The 17,069-nt window shown below is 32.2% G+C and overlaps 1 protein-coding gene and 1 long non-coding RNA gene across 2 annotated transcripts in view; both read right to left on the reverse strand.

The window, feature by feature from the left end:
• Positions 1–4,705: 4,705 nt before the first annotated feature.
• On the reverse strand, positions 4,706–7,856 carry LOC145331706 (uncharacterized). The gene is made up of 3 exons (XR_013883829.1): positions 7,657–7,856; positions 6,443–6,575; positions 4,706–5,253 (listed from the first exon to the last, which is right to left on the reverse strand). It is a non-coding gene; the product is annotated as an uncharacterized LOC145331706 (long non-coding RNA).
• Positions 7,857–9,171: 1,315 nt separating this feature from the next.
• LOC145331907 (uncharacterized) overlaps positions 9,172–17,069 on the reverse strand; it is a 48,461-nt gene continuing 40,563 nt past the window's right edge. The window contains exon 11 of the mRNA XM_080176780.1: positions 9,172–11,123. Coding sequence (XP_080032906.1) covers positions 10,919–11,123 — 205 coding nt within the window. The 3' untranslated portion in view covers positions 9,172–10,918. The remainder of the gene's footprint in view (positions 11,124–17,069) is intronic.

Consider the following 17,069-nt stretch of genomic DNA (forward strand, 5'->3'; position numbering starts at 1 on the left):
GAACTGGTTTTATTACAATGAATAGTAATCAGTTTCAGGGGGTGTATCGACCCCCTACCAATAAAATTACACATTTTTCTACTATTTGTTTTTTAACATCTTATATCCCAATCTCTGGGGTTTTTTTCAGATTCCATTTCATTATCATATTCTCACCAGGGAGGGAGGGGACATTGGACAGTAAAATATATCTTTAAAAACGTTCTCTTCTCGTGCTTAAAAACTTTGGAGACTTTAAATTGGTTGGGTTGTAGAAACCGTCAGTATTCTAATTTTCTACTAATAATTTTCATCTACATATAAAGGAGTAATTTTGTTTACCATAATTAGGGGTTTCCACTGTCCATTCTAACATTTATTAATTGTTTTGTCTACATAAGGAGTAAATTTGTTAATTATAATTAGGGGTGTCCAGTCCATCAATTTATTGTCCATAATCTAATTCCATAATATTCCTGGATTCCCACGCACAGATAAGTACAATAATGTACCCTGTACTACATTTTATGTACATACACAAAGCTGTTGTAAAAAAACTAAAAAGGGTGGCTGCTATTCATGCCGAGCCCTGATAAAAATACTTAAAATATATATTATAAAATTATATAATTTAACTAAAATGGCCTATAAATAAATCAATTTTTATTTTTTGCATCATTATGAAGAATCATTCTTCAAGTTACGGAAGCTCCTGCTGTGCCCCTCATTTCTAAGCTTTACATAAATTATTTTTATTTCATACATTTATACATTTAGCATAGATACATACATCCTATTTTATAAAGTAGTAATTTTTTGTTGTTTTATTATCAAGATTTTGATAACTACAGAATTGTTTGAGTTTTTCCTTTTATGGAAGCTTCTTACAGGTCCTTGGATTGTTTCAGGCTATTTAATTTTTATTTATAAGTTTGGTTTTAGGCTACTTTCCTTACTCCTTCGATTATATTTGACTAAACAAGCAATAAGTGATAAAGAGGTCTATCTTTGAGAAAAGCTGAGCAAATAAAGGTACTAAGAAAGAGAGGGAATGTCTGATTGAGCCAATAGGAGAATCGCATCGGAATTTACATTGGATCTCATTGGTTGAAATTATGTACACATTTTCCTTCGAAGGCATGTTTTTTTTCATTTCATACATACATAAAAGTCAGCTGTTAACAGTATATTTTCTTAGTAGAAAGCTTTGCGGAATCAGAATTAATTGCCCAAAAATTTCGTTTACAATTTGAAAGCTTGAAACAAAGTTGGATTCTTAAAAAAAAAGTTAGGCTGGCAACTCGCTGGTGAGGCAAAATTATTTTTGTGAAAAATCCTCCAAAATCGAATAAAAAAATTTACAAAAATGAAATAAAATCTTAAGAGGGTTATAACATATGATTTTGTTTAATTTTTGTAGATTTTTAATGTGCTTTTGGATGATTTTTCACAAAAATAATTTTGCCTCACTATCGAGTAGCGTGTCTATCATTTTTTAAGAATCCACATCAGCTTGAGTCGAAAGTAAACAATACTTTTGTCTGCTAGGAATGTTCTCTCTTAGATTTGACGAAAAAAGGGTTCAGAATATTCTTCTACTCTTCTATTTCTATTGCTGAGCAAAACAAACAATTTCTCTACATATTTAGTTTTAACTATTTTGGGGAGGCTGCCACCACCATTCCAAGAGAAATTGCCCCCAGAAAAGAAATACAGCTAGTTGCTGATTAGTCAGTAGAATAATAAATATCAGTCGAGATAGTTATGTTTACTCCTGAGCGAAGCTAACATGCTTATTTAAAAGGTTTTGTTTGAAAAGGTCATTTTCTTTGCTGCTTTTTAGGATGATGATAGATCGTCCGTAATGCCAGAAGAGACATAGAACTTTTTACAGATTTAATATATTTTATTTAGCTGCTATATGTGATAGATTCTTAAGATTTCTCTTAGATTAACCAATTCTGCGCCTACTCTATTACTTAATTTATTCGTCAGTAGGTTCAAAGAACCCCATAAGGTTACCTTATAGATAGTAGTGAAGCCAATTAAAATGTATACTGGTCTGCCATTTGTAATTTAGTCTGTGTATTGGACTATCATTGGTCATTTGTATTGTATGACATCATTTTTAAAGCAATATAAAGAGCTTTATATTAGTTCTAAGGGGAAAAAAGTAGTTAGTAAATTTAAAGGTATTTCTTTTTTCTTACTTTTAGTCAATACTTATTGTATATACATTTGATGTTACTTTAAGAAAGAGAAAATTATTACATAAAAGAATTTGTAAAACAGGAAATTTTTCAGTATGGCTTCGAATCGTATAGTATTATAGAGAGTTTTCCACGAATATGAAAATACAAAATCATGATATCAATCCTTGTCTTATTGTCCTTGGCATACGGTCCCTCGAGCCAACACGACTTTAATTAATCTTAAATCTTAATTAAATAACCAATTCTGACACTAGAAAAAAATAGTTTGATTCTAGTTTTCCGCGGATATTAATATTAAACATTAATTTTGAAACCATTTAATGAAATTAATGTTGAAAATTGTCTGTAATACGATGCTATACATTAATTATCATTATGGCTGAGAACCAGTTCTAATCCACCGGATATTAATCGGTTTGGAAGAATATAAATGTGTGTCTGTTGTTAGACTGACTGTGACAGGCTGTAAGGTGTATTGAGAATGATAGAGCTAATGGTCAATAAATAACATTTTATTGCTGGGGACAGAATTCCAAGATTATGAGTTTACTTTAATCAGGGAATAAGGGGGGGGGGGGGGCATTGGGCTGTTTGTTACACTAGTCCCCAAAGTTCTATAGTATATTTTCTTATTCGTTGCTTAACATCTTTAGAGACTTAAGAATTTTTGTTGGTTGGCTCATTAAGTTGGCCATTAACTGTAATCTACAGAAGGGGTAATTTTGTGTATCATTATATGGTGAATTAAACAATTTATCGGCCATTGTCTTATCCCTTTAGATCCCTGACTTTTGCAGACATAAATCTTTTACACTTTGGCGCCGTACAACCTTGTTTAGACACATAAAGTAAACAAAAAAAGAAAAACAAATTTGAATCAAAAGAAGCAAAATCAACCATGTGACGTCATAAAAATGAGGGAGAAGTGGGAATGAAAACTCCTTATAAATATATGGATAATTCCTCATTTTTATGAAGTCACATGGCTGATTTTTTGAGGCACTTTGTCCAGTTACTTGTGGTACCCTCCCCCAAAATGTTAAAAACCTTCCAAGACCTTTAATAAGCAACCCTGTATAGGAGAATCATATCAGTTTAGCGAGATCTTTCAGTACAGACACCTAGATATCCTGTTACTTTATTATAAGGATAAAAAAGATACTATAGCTGAGGTGGATTCTTAAAAAAAGTTTTTGGCTCACTGCCTCACTAAAATTAGTGAGGCTCGCTATAAAATTTTGTGAAAAATCCTCCAAAATCGCATAAAAAATGTGCAAAAAGTAAATAAAATCATAAAAGGGGTATTAACATAATATTTTGTTTAACTTTTGTAGTTTTTAAATGCGATTTTGGAGGATTTTGCACAAAAAAAATTGTAGCGAGCGTCACCAATTTAAGTGAGGCACTGCGCTAAAAAGTTCTTTTTAAGAAACCATCACTGATTTAATACAAGTGCATGATATATGTAGGATATATGTACGTGGATATATAGACATAGGAAGATTTGTCGTTAATTTAGCTTGCTAATATGGATCTCATTCATTGGTCAGTTCATTTGTTCTACCCTTTGATTTCAGTGCTTCGCATTTATGGATGTTGTCATCAAGGATGTTCAAGCTTTTTCATTTGGGGGAAGGGGGGTAATCTTTATATCATATAGACAAGGACTTCTAAGCTCTTAATTTTTTTTTTTTTGGGGGGGGGGAAGGTTATTACCCTTGGTTGTCATCCTTGTTTTTTTTAATTAATCGTTTAAATATTGCAATAGAATTATGAGAATTAGTACCTTTATTAATATTACCTATTATTTTAAGTGTGACTTTAACAAAATATTTGATAACTCTCTAAACAAACAAAAACAAAAAAAGTAACAGGATCTGTGTGTGTCTGTCTGTACAGAAGGCTCTCGCTAACCGCTGGACCAATAAGGTTCTCCTTAACAATGTGTCTTCTCATAGATCCTGGGAAGGTTTATAACTATTTTGGGGAGGGTACCACCACCATCCGAAGAGAAATTGCCCCTTGAAAAGAAATACTGAAAAATATCTAAAAGGGCCACTGAATAAAAACAGAAGATATTAATATAGGCAAATCAATTGTTACCATGGGATAATGTAAAGCCTGAATTCAATAACTAAAGGTTTAAAAAAGCGATAATTAATGTTTTTATAAGAAACATAAAATGTTAACACTGATAAAATAGATTTGTAAAGTTGTAAAATCCGTTAGTTTTTTATATGTTCGGTCATGCATTTGGCCTTAACACTGTCAAAAATTCTTTAAAAGCAGACCTTTTTGGACCCAAGCTCAAGTAAAAACTGATTCAGTATCTAAGGTCGAAAAAGGGTCTGTTTTGAGAGCATTTTTGACAAAGTTATTGCCATATACAATATACATGATCTAACATATAAAAAATTAACAGATTTTTTTTTAATATTGAATATTCCTAAACATCATATGGTTAAAACTTAACATGAGTAAGAAATGTTTTATATTAGACAACATTTTACAAATTGTACACATTTATCTTTCTTTAAACACAATTCAAGTAGACATACAACATACAAATAAAACATAAAACACGACATATTTATTTATTTAACAAATAAAAAATTTTTTTTTTTTTTTTGAAAAAATGAAATGACAACATAACATTTTTTTTATCGTATTACAGACAGCTTTTTGCGGATATTAAAATAAAAAAAACTATATGATTAAAAAGCATGCTAACAAAAATGGTACTATTATTATGATTTTTATTTTAATAATATACGATACGATACACGATTTTACAGTATGGCTCAAAACCTGTTCAAATTCAGAGATTATTAATCGGGTTAAAGGCCATACTGCAAAACTAATATAATATGATTTCACAATGGTTAAATTTTAAAAATTTCTGAAGCATATATTTAAGAATAGGACAATGGGAAATAAACCATGATTCCTCTTCGCTATGCCTGTTAAAATTGGGAGGATGAATGGTATGTAGATTATTCATCACACTGTTTTAAATGTTCGATTTCATCTTTATCTGTCAACTTAGCCAGGTACTCTTTCCCTAAAATTATAACAATGGATGTGTAGAATATAAGTGGATATTATGACAGGAGAAAAATTGTCGCCAATTAAGCTTGCTATCTCCACTGTCATTTATTGGTCAGTTTGTTTATCTAATAAAAGGGGAGGAGAAGGGGGGAGATCGTTTTTTTAGCCGGCTAAAAGGTTCACTTTATTAGAGAACAAAAAAATCTGGTGTAAGATCCAAGTAATATTAAATTCATTATAACAACATCAATATAATCGAAGCTTAATTAATAAGATAGTCAGACAAACAGATATTAACAATGGTAGCGTAGCACAATATTTGATATTTTACAATATTTAGTAAAATATTAAAAAAAAACTTCACAAATATTTTTCCAAAATAAAAAAAATATAGGATGCTTATTCTTATAATGTGGGCATAATTACACTTTAAGGCTTGATTATAAAGATGCTTCGCTTGAAAATCCAGACTTCAACAATTATGTAAAAAGTTTAATTGCATCATTTTAAAATTATTGTAAAAAACCTAAAAAAATAAGTTGCTAAGAATTTTAGGTTTTTGTCTCTTTCGTGGCAACGCTCCTCAAGGGGCGTTTCGTCGTATTTTTAAAATGGCTTTTGATAGGTTATTTAATGTTAGGTTAGGTTATATTGGGTTAGGTGATTGCCCAGCAGGGTTAAGCGATTGGCCCCGCAGTGTTAGAGCCCCCCGCAGGGGCTAGAAATAGGAGAAAAGCTACTGTATGAAATACGAAGAATCGCCCCTTAAGGAACGTTGCCACGAAAGGGACTAAACCCGAATTATAAAATCCGGGCTAACAAAACTGGCATTAATACGATTTTTATTTTAATATTTGTGGAAAATTGACAGTAATTAAATGCTAAACATGGTTTTTCAGTATGTCCCAGAACCGGTTGTAATTCAGAGGATATTAATCGGTTTCAAGGTTATACTGGAATAGTTATTTATTGCATCGTATTATAAACATCTATACGCGGTTATCAAAATTAAAAATTATAAGATTAAGATCAGTTTTGTTAACTCTGAGGGGCCAAATTTCCTGACTAACAAAAGTGGCATTAATATTATGATTTTTATTTTAATATTCGTAGAAAACTGCCTGTAATTCAATGCTATACAGGGTTGTAATCCTTTGGAAATTAATCGGTTTTAAGGCTTCACTGGAAGAAAAATTAGTCACCTTTATCATCGACAACACTGATAAGTTTAGCACAGGCAAGGGCACCACAACAAAGCTTCACCAGAAAGAGAAGAAAAAACATGGCCACTGTGTACAAAATCAATAGCACTGCCCGTCCCATATCCCAATACACCTTTAAAAAATAGATACATTATTTATACTTGTATCTTACATCAGATTTTCATGTTCTCTAATAAATAGAAACTTGCAGCGGGCTTAAATAACGATTTCCTCCTTCTACCACTTTATCTTCGCAAAAAATCAGCTGTTTATCTTGAATAGCAGATGAGAAAATCACATTTTCTCAATAGCATTACGGAATGACTGACTTACGGACGGACGAACGAGACGAAGCCCAATCTGTACCACTTTTGATTCCTGTGACGTAATAAAAATGAGGGATTCTCCATCTCTTTTTTAGGAGTTTTCTTTCCCTCTTCTTATCTCATCTCCCTCATTATATGACGTCACAGGAATCAAAAGTGTTGCAAAAGTGATATAAATTGGGCTTTGTCACGGACAGACCAAGTAAAATATAGAGTAGCTTTGCTACTAAAAAGTTTATTTTCAAAATTAATCCTACAATAGGAATGATGTTTCAGAGTAATATTTAAAATATGACAAATATTAGGTTTCACTCATTAAGATGAAAAGTTATATGAAAATTTTTAAAAATCAATTAAGTTGTAATATAATAGTTTATATCCTTTTACATTTTAATGGTTTTTGATCAGGGCACAGCTGCGTCATTAGCATCTAGAGGCTTTCCATTCAAAGGGATAGGAAAGGTAAAGAAAATTACTTAAAAGCATCCCAAGACTTATATCTGAAAATGAAATAGCCCAATATTAACACGGGACCTATGTAAAGCTTAACTAAAATAGAAGACCAAATCAGTTCAGTAGTTATTGAAATGCTATGCTTCAAACAAAAAACTACATGGGGTAATGGCGCAACGGGTAGGGTGTTGGCCTGGTAATCTAAGGGTTCCCGGTGCAAGCCTCGCCACGTGCAAAATTAACTTTGATGAATTGAGCCATACTGATGAGCCCTAAAAGGGCGAAACACTGTGTCTATGGATATACTTTATATAATAGGATGTACATAAAAAGGCCCTAGTTTTTTAAAATTATGTATTTTAATACAAGACTATATCTCCTTATTGTTGTGTAAAATTAAAAGCTTATTTTTGTACACGCTATTCAGAAAATTACCTCACGTTCGATCTCATCTCTGCCTGTTCTAATCCCCCCGTCAAATTTCTCAATGGTTTCCTTTATGACAGCCATTTTTCTCATTTATCCTTCATGTACAAGAGCACACAAACACAAACAATATTATTATACTTGTACACAGTTTTATGTCTTCCTTCTTATGAATTAGATTTTTTCATGGATTTTATTACAAATGACTCGCGGATTTTTTTCTCAAACTTTCATATAAATGCATAAAACTTTTTACATTTTAATATCTTATTCCATCATGGCTTCGAAACCGATTACTAGCCGCCGCCACGCTGGTTTAAAACCGGTTCAAGGAAATTCTGAAAAATCATGTATCGTTTCGTATTATGTAAAATTGTCTACGAATAACAGTTCTGTAAACTATTAAAAAACTGACATAAAAAGTACTTAAGTAACAAATCTATAATGCATAGTTTAACTAAACAAAAAACTGGATCGACTGGGTTCCGCTATACAGGTTTCAGACTATTTTCATGTGGTTTTCTTTACAAGGTTCAAGCAAAGGTTTCTGACAGACGGGCGGATATTAAGAGAAAAAAATAATATACGAACAAAAAAAATATTTTTTTCTTTATTTATTTGTACAAAAATATCATCACAGCACAAAAAATACATTACATACTAAAAAAATTACAATAAACATTTTCCTAGTAGGCTTCGAAACCGATTACTATCCGCTGGATTATAACCGGTTCTGCCATACTGAAAAATAAAGTATATCATCAAGTTAACTTTACATGAATATTAAAATAAAAATCATAAAATTAAAACCAGTTTTGTTAGCTCGGAGCTTCTGCCCCTCGGGACTAACAAAGCTGCTTTAAATCTTTTAATTTTTTCTTTATATCCGCGGAAAGCTGTCTATAATACGATGCGATTGATAACAAAAACTGTTTGGGCGAATCAAATAAAACTAGATTTCTTAAAAGTGCTGAAAATTAAGTAGAATCAAGTCCAAAATAAGAGTGATTTTTTTAGTGTTTCACACATCCTATTATATAAAGTAGTAAGCGTTTTTTGTCTGTCCCGAAGGATCTCCCTAACCGCTGAACCAATATTATTCTCCTTTACAGTGAAGCTTCTTATAGGTCCTGGGAAGGTTTTAAACTATTTTTCGAGAGGGTGTCTTAACCCCCCTCTCCCCCAAAAAATAATTTTTATAACTCTTTGGAAACTCAAATTTAAAATAGGATGAGGTCGACTTTTTCTTCTCCTACCAATGCAGTGCCCCTAGAGGTTTCTAGGGGCGTAGCCGCTAGTAGGTATTAAAGTATTAACTAAACTCAAAAGCTTTTAGCCATGAGAACATAATTTACACGAAGCTAGAGGCTAGAGAAAAAGCGCGTAAAATAGGCTTTTTTCGCGAGTATACATTCGCTGCGCACTCCTCATTGGTTATGTGCGAATTGCAAAAGAACCTTCTAACTATTTTAAACTTGATTCCATCATTGATAAAAATTTTGGTTGATTTATTTGATTCTTCAATTTTTTTTTACAAACATTATACAACTATTTTAATGGAAGAATGAGATTCAAACATAAGCCCTTAATCATTTCATAGAAACATCCATACATTAAACATAAACAAAATTTTTACTTTACTTTCATTTATCATTTTTCAAGTAGCTTTCAATATATAACTTACAACAATTTTAACTAATGTACAAAAAAAACTTTTAATATAATTTGGAAAAAAAAACATGCCATCAAGAAATTTGACATTTTACCGTTAGGAGACCAAACAGTTCTTATAATTAGGTATTAAACAAGGATAATAACATTCATATGTAGCAAAGCACAAAATGTTATGGATGAACAAACGGACAAATTGAGTTATCGGGTATATGTTCAGTGGATCTTAAGAGAGGGAGTAAAAGCAAGAAAACAACAAGTACTAAAGGTTTTTAGTTTAAATTTGTCTCTTTAGGTAAGAATAAATCTTGATAGCACTTAGAAAGGCAGTGAAAAAATTTTCATAAAATTAAAGCTCAATAAAACTCATACAAAATTAGAGATTTAAAGATATCACAATTATATTTGAAGTGCTAACATTTTTTTCTTGAATTATGTTAAAAGAAGGTGTACAACTTTTGTTATTTTTTTAACCCATTCGTGACGAGCTCCCAAAGTACAAAGTTTTGATTAAACGGGGTTCAACAAAATAGATTTTTTCAATAATTACTCAACAGAATTCTAAAAGTAAGGTGGCAAATTAAAGATCTTAGTACCTTAAAACCAACTTAATTTTTTAGAAACTTAGATTACTTCAAAAATAAGAGGTCTTCAAAAAAACCGATTGCATATCTAAATTCTATAGATCATTTAACTTACTAAAAACACCGACTAGCTATTTTAAAAAAATCACAAAAGTTAGGACACCTTCTTTATCATAAATTAGCATGTTATGTGTTGCTTTAAGTTAACCATAATTAATATAATTATAAACAAGAAAAAAAATATTCATAAAGTTTTAATAATCAGATAAAAATAACATTAAAAATCTGATGAATATATTGCTAATAAAAATGATTTATAGGTCAAGTGGAATAATTAAATAAATTCGATTAATGTAGTGCCATTGCGTTGTACTGATGGACATACGGACAGATTTAAAGTATCTTCGCTACTTCAATAGTGTTTTTTTTTCAAGGATATATAAAATTATATAGTTGCAAAATTAATTAGCAAAACTTTAAACAAATAAAATTGTAACAAAGAAAACTAATTGGACCTTAAGAATAAATTCCGACACTTTGGTGAAATTTTATTTTGATTTATTGACAATCAAATATTATTAGATGAAGGTCAAAATTAAATTTTAAAAACTAAAGTACAATGAGTTTATTATGCAATTAAAAAATAGAGATTCTTGGTTTTCTATTGAGATTTTAAAAACACATTGTAAACAAATGAAAAACTTTGATGCTTTTTTTTGAGATATTAAACTCTGCTATGTTTTGTCTTTATTCGACTTCTCAGGGGAAAGGGGATTGGACAATGGAACTAAGATTCTTCATTAAGAAATAGCTGAACTTTGTGATATAAATCTTGCTTACAAAGATCAAAGATTTAGAACTCTAGCTTTGGATTTTTGAACAATTGTCTTATCCCAATATCCCTGTATATTTTTGAATTTGTTTTGAATCCGCCATGTTGGTTTTGTTATCCGCCATGTTGGATTTGCTATCCGCCATTTTGTATTTTAGTCGCCATATTGGATTTTAACATTTCCCTATTGCATAACTCTAATGTAGGGTGATGAACGAGGAGCCGGTAGCATATAGGGCGGTCGTCTGGGGGCAGCTGCCGCCGCCATTGGGCCGCGTGGCAGCTTGTGCCTCGGTCTGACACTTGACCTGGCCTTGACCCACAGGATACAGCTGGCTAGCAGGGCCAGCACAAGCACAAGGATCAGGATACCAAAAGTCAGGATCAACCTAAATTAATTAAAATCATTTATTTGTAAATTCCTATTTAAAGTTGTATTTTTGGCAAGTATTGAAATTTCTTTTTTTTAGTAAAAACACGTAACTGCGGCGGTTGATAGCAACTGCGCCTAGCATATAGGAGCTAAATATTCGAAGGAGTAAGAAAAGTAGAAAAATAGCCTAAAACCAAACTAAGATAGAAGAACTAAATAGCCCAAAAAAGTCCAGCGAAGAAGCTTTAATAAAATGGAGAACCCAATCTGTTCAGTAGTTATTAAAATCTTAAACAAAAGAACCTTACTGCTTTACATAATAGGATTATCTAGTCAATTAATTACTAACTTTGCATGATAATGAATTGCGCATGTTAATGGGCCAATTAACACAGTTTTTAAGCTTTTTTTGCTGTGATACTTATTCTATTTATTTTAAATCTGTTATAACAAAGCCGGCAATGATAATTTATAAGCGGATGATGGATAAAAAGTTTTTCCAAGTAAAAATATTGTGCTAGAAAAGAATAATAATAGAGCAAGGCATCTTTACTTCTTTCCTTATGGCATGGGATCATGATGGCAAGTAAATTTTCTGCCAATCTAAAATGACTATTTTTAATACAAAATGTGTTTTTCTAGATTTCAATGCAGAACATTTTGAAGTTTTCATTATTATTAAGCTGTTGTACATTCCTGTAGTACACTTTATAAAGGAACTAGGTTTTGACATTTTATGAAAGATGATTGCATTATCTTATTTGCCGATTGACCCCACACTGTAATCATTAGCCTTGGGGGGGGGGGGGGGGGGGGCTTGGTCATTAGAACAGACAACAAGAAATACAGAGAAAGGTGTCACTACAAAACAAACTAATGACCATTAAACAAAAGAGCAACCGTTAAATTTTTTTAAAAGGAAACAGCTACGACCCTAGGGGCCTCTAGGAAGGGGGGTGGATTTTACCCTCCGTTACATTCAATTTTAGTTTTAAAAAGAAAAAAATATTTTTTTGGAGGTAGGGTATTTTTTTTTGGTCTAGGAAATTTTTATTTGGAGGTTGGTGGTACTGCCCACAAAATATTCAAAAACCTTCCTAGGACCTATAAGAAGCTACACTGTAAAGGAGAATCATATCGGTTCAGCGGATCAGAGATCCGTCAGTACACACATCCATAGGATAAGCCTAGAACTTAAATTATTACCAATAAAGAAATAATAAAAGGCTATGCAGCTAAAGAGTCGATTGGCTCTAGGACTTTTAGAATAAACTGATTTTGTAAATTACCAGGTTAAAAATATTTATTCTATCTAATTTTACTTTGTATTTTGTTGTTGTATGTTGTAGGAACACCTAGATATTTGGTCACTATACACAATTTGTTCAAACTTAGACTTTGGCTATCCATCATATTAATACATCTTTCAATACCATAGTTAGGGTTACAAAGAATCTTAATCAAATCATTTTAGGGTAAATGAAATCAGATTTTAATATCATATAATTTTTTATTTAGACTTTTAAAATGTATAAAATCAACATATTACGAGATCTTAGGTTTTATTATAATAGAAAATTTTCATTAAGAAATCTCATATACACGCGCATTTAAAACATTATCAAATGCTTTGCTTATATCTAATTTTATGAAACCATCAGAAACTTTTAAAATCATCAAAAATATTTTAGTTTTTAGTAAATTCTGCAGGACCCTAATATGAAGATTATAATTTTATAGTAAATTCTGTAGAACCCTAATATCAAGATTATAGTTTGGTTGCAAAAAGATAGCGAGAAAACCATCTTACAATGGATGATTCTCTCTCTCTCTCTTTCTCTCCTTGTTTTTTTCTCTCTCTCCCTCTCTCGTTCTTTCTGTCTTTCTCTCCCCCTCTCTCTATCTTTCTCTCTCTCTCTCTCTTCCTATTTGCCTTACACCCTTCGTAGGCATTTAAGAATAGGGAAAGGAAAACAGAATCTAAAATATTAGTAGTGAATTAGACAAAACTTCGGGAAAATAAGATTTTTGAGCATAATTATAATCCTTTCCAGGACCTATGATAAGCTTCACTGTAAAAGATAACCATATCGGTCTAGCCGTAGCGAGATTCTCTGGTATGACACACACACAGATATCCTGATACTTTTATATGTTGATTTGTTGTCCTGTACCCTTTAAAACTTTATTTTTGAACACTTGTCCATTTTGTGTGAAACGCAGTGTCATTAATAGTTTTCACTTCTTTTACTTCCTTCCCTATCTCATTAAGACCTATTTCTTTCTTTTCTATTTCTTTCTCTCTCTCTCTCTCTCTCTCTCTCTCTCTCTCCCTATCTCTCTCTCTCTCTCTCTCTTCTCTCTCTCTCTCTCTCTCTCTCTCTCTCTCTCTCTCTCTCTCTCTCTCTCTCTCTCTCTCTCTCTTTCTCTCTTTCTATCTCTCTCTATCTCTCTCTCTCTCATCACCATTGAGGATATATTTCAATATTTTCCGCCATTGTCTTATCCCTTTATAGCCCTGATTCTTAACCATAATCATATTTTCTTCTTTGCCACATTTTAAATAGCGAATCTTCTCAGAATCATGTGACGTCTGTCTGTCTGTTAAGCTCTCTGCTCTGATGAAGGAGTGATTATAACCCCCCCCCCCCCCATGAAGACAACACGCCAAATATTTTAGAAATTTATTGGATTAAACCCTCCTAATGTATTTTACAAGGTAACCTAATTTTGGGCACCCTCCAAAAAGTTAGATTACCTCCATATTGAGATTTTGTACCACCTCCCCCCCCCCCCCAATTCAATATAAAAAGAGTACGCCCTTGCTGCATTTCTTATGTTTAATGATACTCAGGGAAAAGGGAATGATATTCTGACAACAATTCTAAAGTAAAATTTCCCCACAACCCCCATCCCCATTTTGCTCCCCTTCTTACCCACCCTTCTTCCGTTACACAAGAAAAAAAACAAAATATACCCCCACCATACTTTCAAAGGTTTCGTGATTTTTTTTGTAGAATTGATTGTTAGAATAGCTAAGCCTGAATGATACTAGATATGACTTTCTGTGTTAGGGGGGCAAAACATAAAAGTTAAACTTTTCTATCTTGTACATTCTTTGCAGTTTTGATAGGGAGAACAGGGATTGTACAATGGACGATAAATATGCAAGAAAGTAAAGGCTGTAAATTGATTAACTAATGAAGAGTTTCCTCCCCCCCCCCTGGAAATTATTTTTGATTTTCATTGTCCTACCTTCTAATGAAAGGGATAAGACAATGGACGTTAAATTTATGTACATAACCAATGATGATAAACAAAATAATTACCTTATGTAGATTAAAAAGTTTGGGTATATTCTCTTGTGTGGCAACGCCCCTTAAGGGGCGATTCGTCGTATTTTCAAAATGGGGTATTCCTATCCAGTTTTTTGTTTAGGAATGAATATTCATTCCCATATAAACGACCCCTTAAATAGTGGATGTAAATATTCATTTATTTCCCGGGTATCATCATTTATATCCCGGGTATCATTTTTAGAAGATTTTAAATTTTTTTTGGAAGATTTTAGAATTTTTATCAATTACTAAAAGAAAGAAAAATGATACCAGGGAAATAAATGAAATTTAAAAACCAAAATTAAACCACATTTTAGCATAAAAATGAGTTTTTGTTTAACCCATTAGTTCCGAGCGCCACTTTTATGGGCCGATCGAGCTGAAAGTTTCAGGGAAGCTTTATAATGGTCAAAACGGAATTCGTATTTTTTTGTTTTGCTCTAGTGGCGTGCACAGGAAAGTTGCAAAAAAACCCGGTTCGGCTCGGCCATAAATACCAACCAGGCATTATTACCCGTTTTGGGCGGTTTCCGCCGGCGTTAAAACCCGGTTATTTCGACCAAAAATCAAAAAATGTAATTTTTGAACGCCCAAAGTGAGATGAACACTTTTTAGAACTTTGATACGATCCGAAATTGAAAACTACACAACCTCATGTAATCTATAGAGCTACAAGTATAATACGAAGCGATTTATTTCAAATTTAGTGTTTCGGCTATAGGTACCGCCGTTTTCGGGTAAAAAAACCCGTTGCTCGAAGTTTTAAAAGACACACACTACAAAAAAAGAACATATAAAATTTGGGTGTTACATATCAGAAAACGAGCATAAAACTATTGGGTGACACCTATAGAGATTACTAGGGTTATTAGGGTGGCTCAAACCCTTACTAATGACGTAAACTGTTATTTTTATTGGTTGAAAAGTTAAAACCGGGTAATAAAAACCGAAACCGAGCCGGGTTTTAAAATTTTCGGGTATTTATGGCCAAGCCGAACCGGGTCATAATAGGGCGTAAAAAAACGATAAAAAAATCATATAAAAAATTATAATTTGAATAAAACGAATTCACAAATAGATGTACTTGTCAATAAACATTAGATTTCACAAAAAAAATCAGCAACTTTACTATAAAAACAAAAAAGTTAGAAGGGGTATTTTGAATTTTCATGATTTTCAAATTTTGTTGAGCTATACCAGCAAACGGAAGTAAGCTAAACTGCCTGCTCCAGGGGGAAATGAAAGTCAGGGTAGTAGAGGGGGGATTCATTCTGAGAATGATGCAATTATGAAGCCGGAAACCAGTTTTTTTTCCATTTTTCGGAACCGGGTTTTAATGCCCGGTTTGGCACTAATGGGTTAAATGAGAATGATATTCCTGTCCAGTTTTTTGTTTAGAAATGAATATTTCTTACCCGAGGGAATAAATGATGGACCGATAGGTCATCATTTATTCACGGTTCAATTTATTCAACAAAAAACTGGACAGGAATACCCCATTCCTAAACAAAAAACTGGATAGGAATATCATTCTCATTTAAACAAAACTCATTTTTGTGCTAAAATGTGGTTTAATTTTGGTTTTTAAATTTCATTTATTTCCCTGGTATTATTTTTTTTTCTTTTAGTAATTAATAAAAATTCTAAAATCTTCCAAAAAAATTAAAAATCTTCTAAAAATGATACCCGGGATATAAATGATGATACCAAGGAAATAAATGAATATTTACATCCACTATTTAAGGGGTTGTTTATATGGGAATGACTTTTGATAGGTTATTTTAGGTTAGGTAAGGTTATATTGGGTTAGGTGACTGCCCGGCAGGGTTAGGAAATTGGCCCCCCGCAGTGGCTAGAAATAGGAGAAAAGCTACTGTGAACATACGAAGAAACTCCCCTTAAGGGGCGTTGCCACGAAACGGACTATACCCAAAAAAGTTTTGACTATGCTAGTTTAAACCCCCCAAGCAAGATTAATTAAAAGTACCAAAATTTTTTAGCCAACTAAAGAGTCTTTTTCCAGAACTTTGGGTACCAGTATAACATACAGTCCAAAGTCACCTTCCTCCCTGAGTTTTGGGGACATTTATATAATTTTCATCAAACATTGCAAGTGATTGTTATGCAACTTTTTATAAATACTTTTTATCATTCTTTTGCTTAAAAACATTCAGTACATTTATAAAATCTTAACAAGATGGAGCCAATTATAGACAAAGACCAAATTGCTGAAAAATTGTGTCAAAAATGATCCATGTGACGTCATGAAAATGTGGGAGATGAGAGGAGAAGTGGGAAAGAAAAACCCCTAAAAAAGAGATGGATAATCCCTCATTTTTATAATGTCACATGGAACATTTTTGACACAATTTTGTAGCAATTTGGTCTTTGTCCAATTATATTAACATACTGAAGGGGTGATTTTGTTTATAATAAAGTTAGCCTTCTTTGTTTACCCTTTAATATCCATTTATCTTATTTTATAAAGTAGTACGTTGTTTTTTTTTGTCTGTAGCGAAGGATCTCGCTAACCGCCGAACCGATATAATTTATCTTTACAGGGAAGCTTCCTATAGGTCCCGGGATGGTTTTATGCTATCTAAGTCTTATTTCTAAGTTTGGTT

The sequence above is a fragment of the Acartia tonsa genome, chromosome 11 (assembly GCF_053477335.1).
Source record: "Acartia tonsa isolate MP-2025a chromosome 11, ASM5347733v1, whole genome shotgun sequence".
Lineage (NCBI taxonomy): Eukaryota > Metazoa > Arthropoda > Copepoda > Calanoida > Acartiidae > Acartia > Acartia tonsa.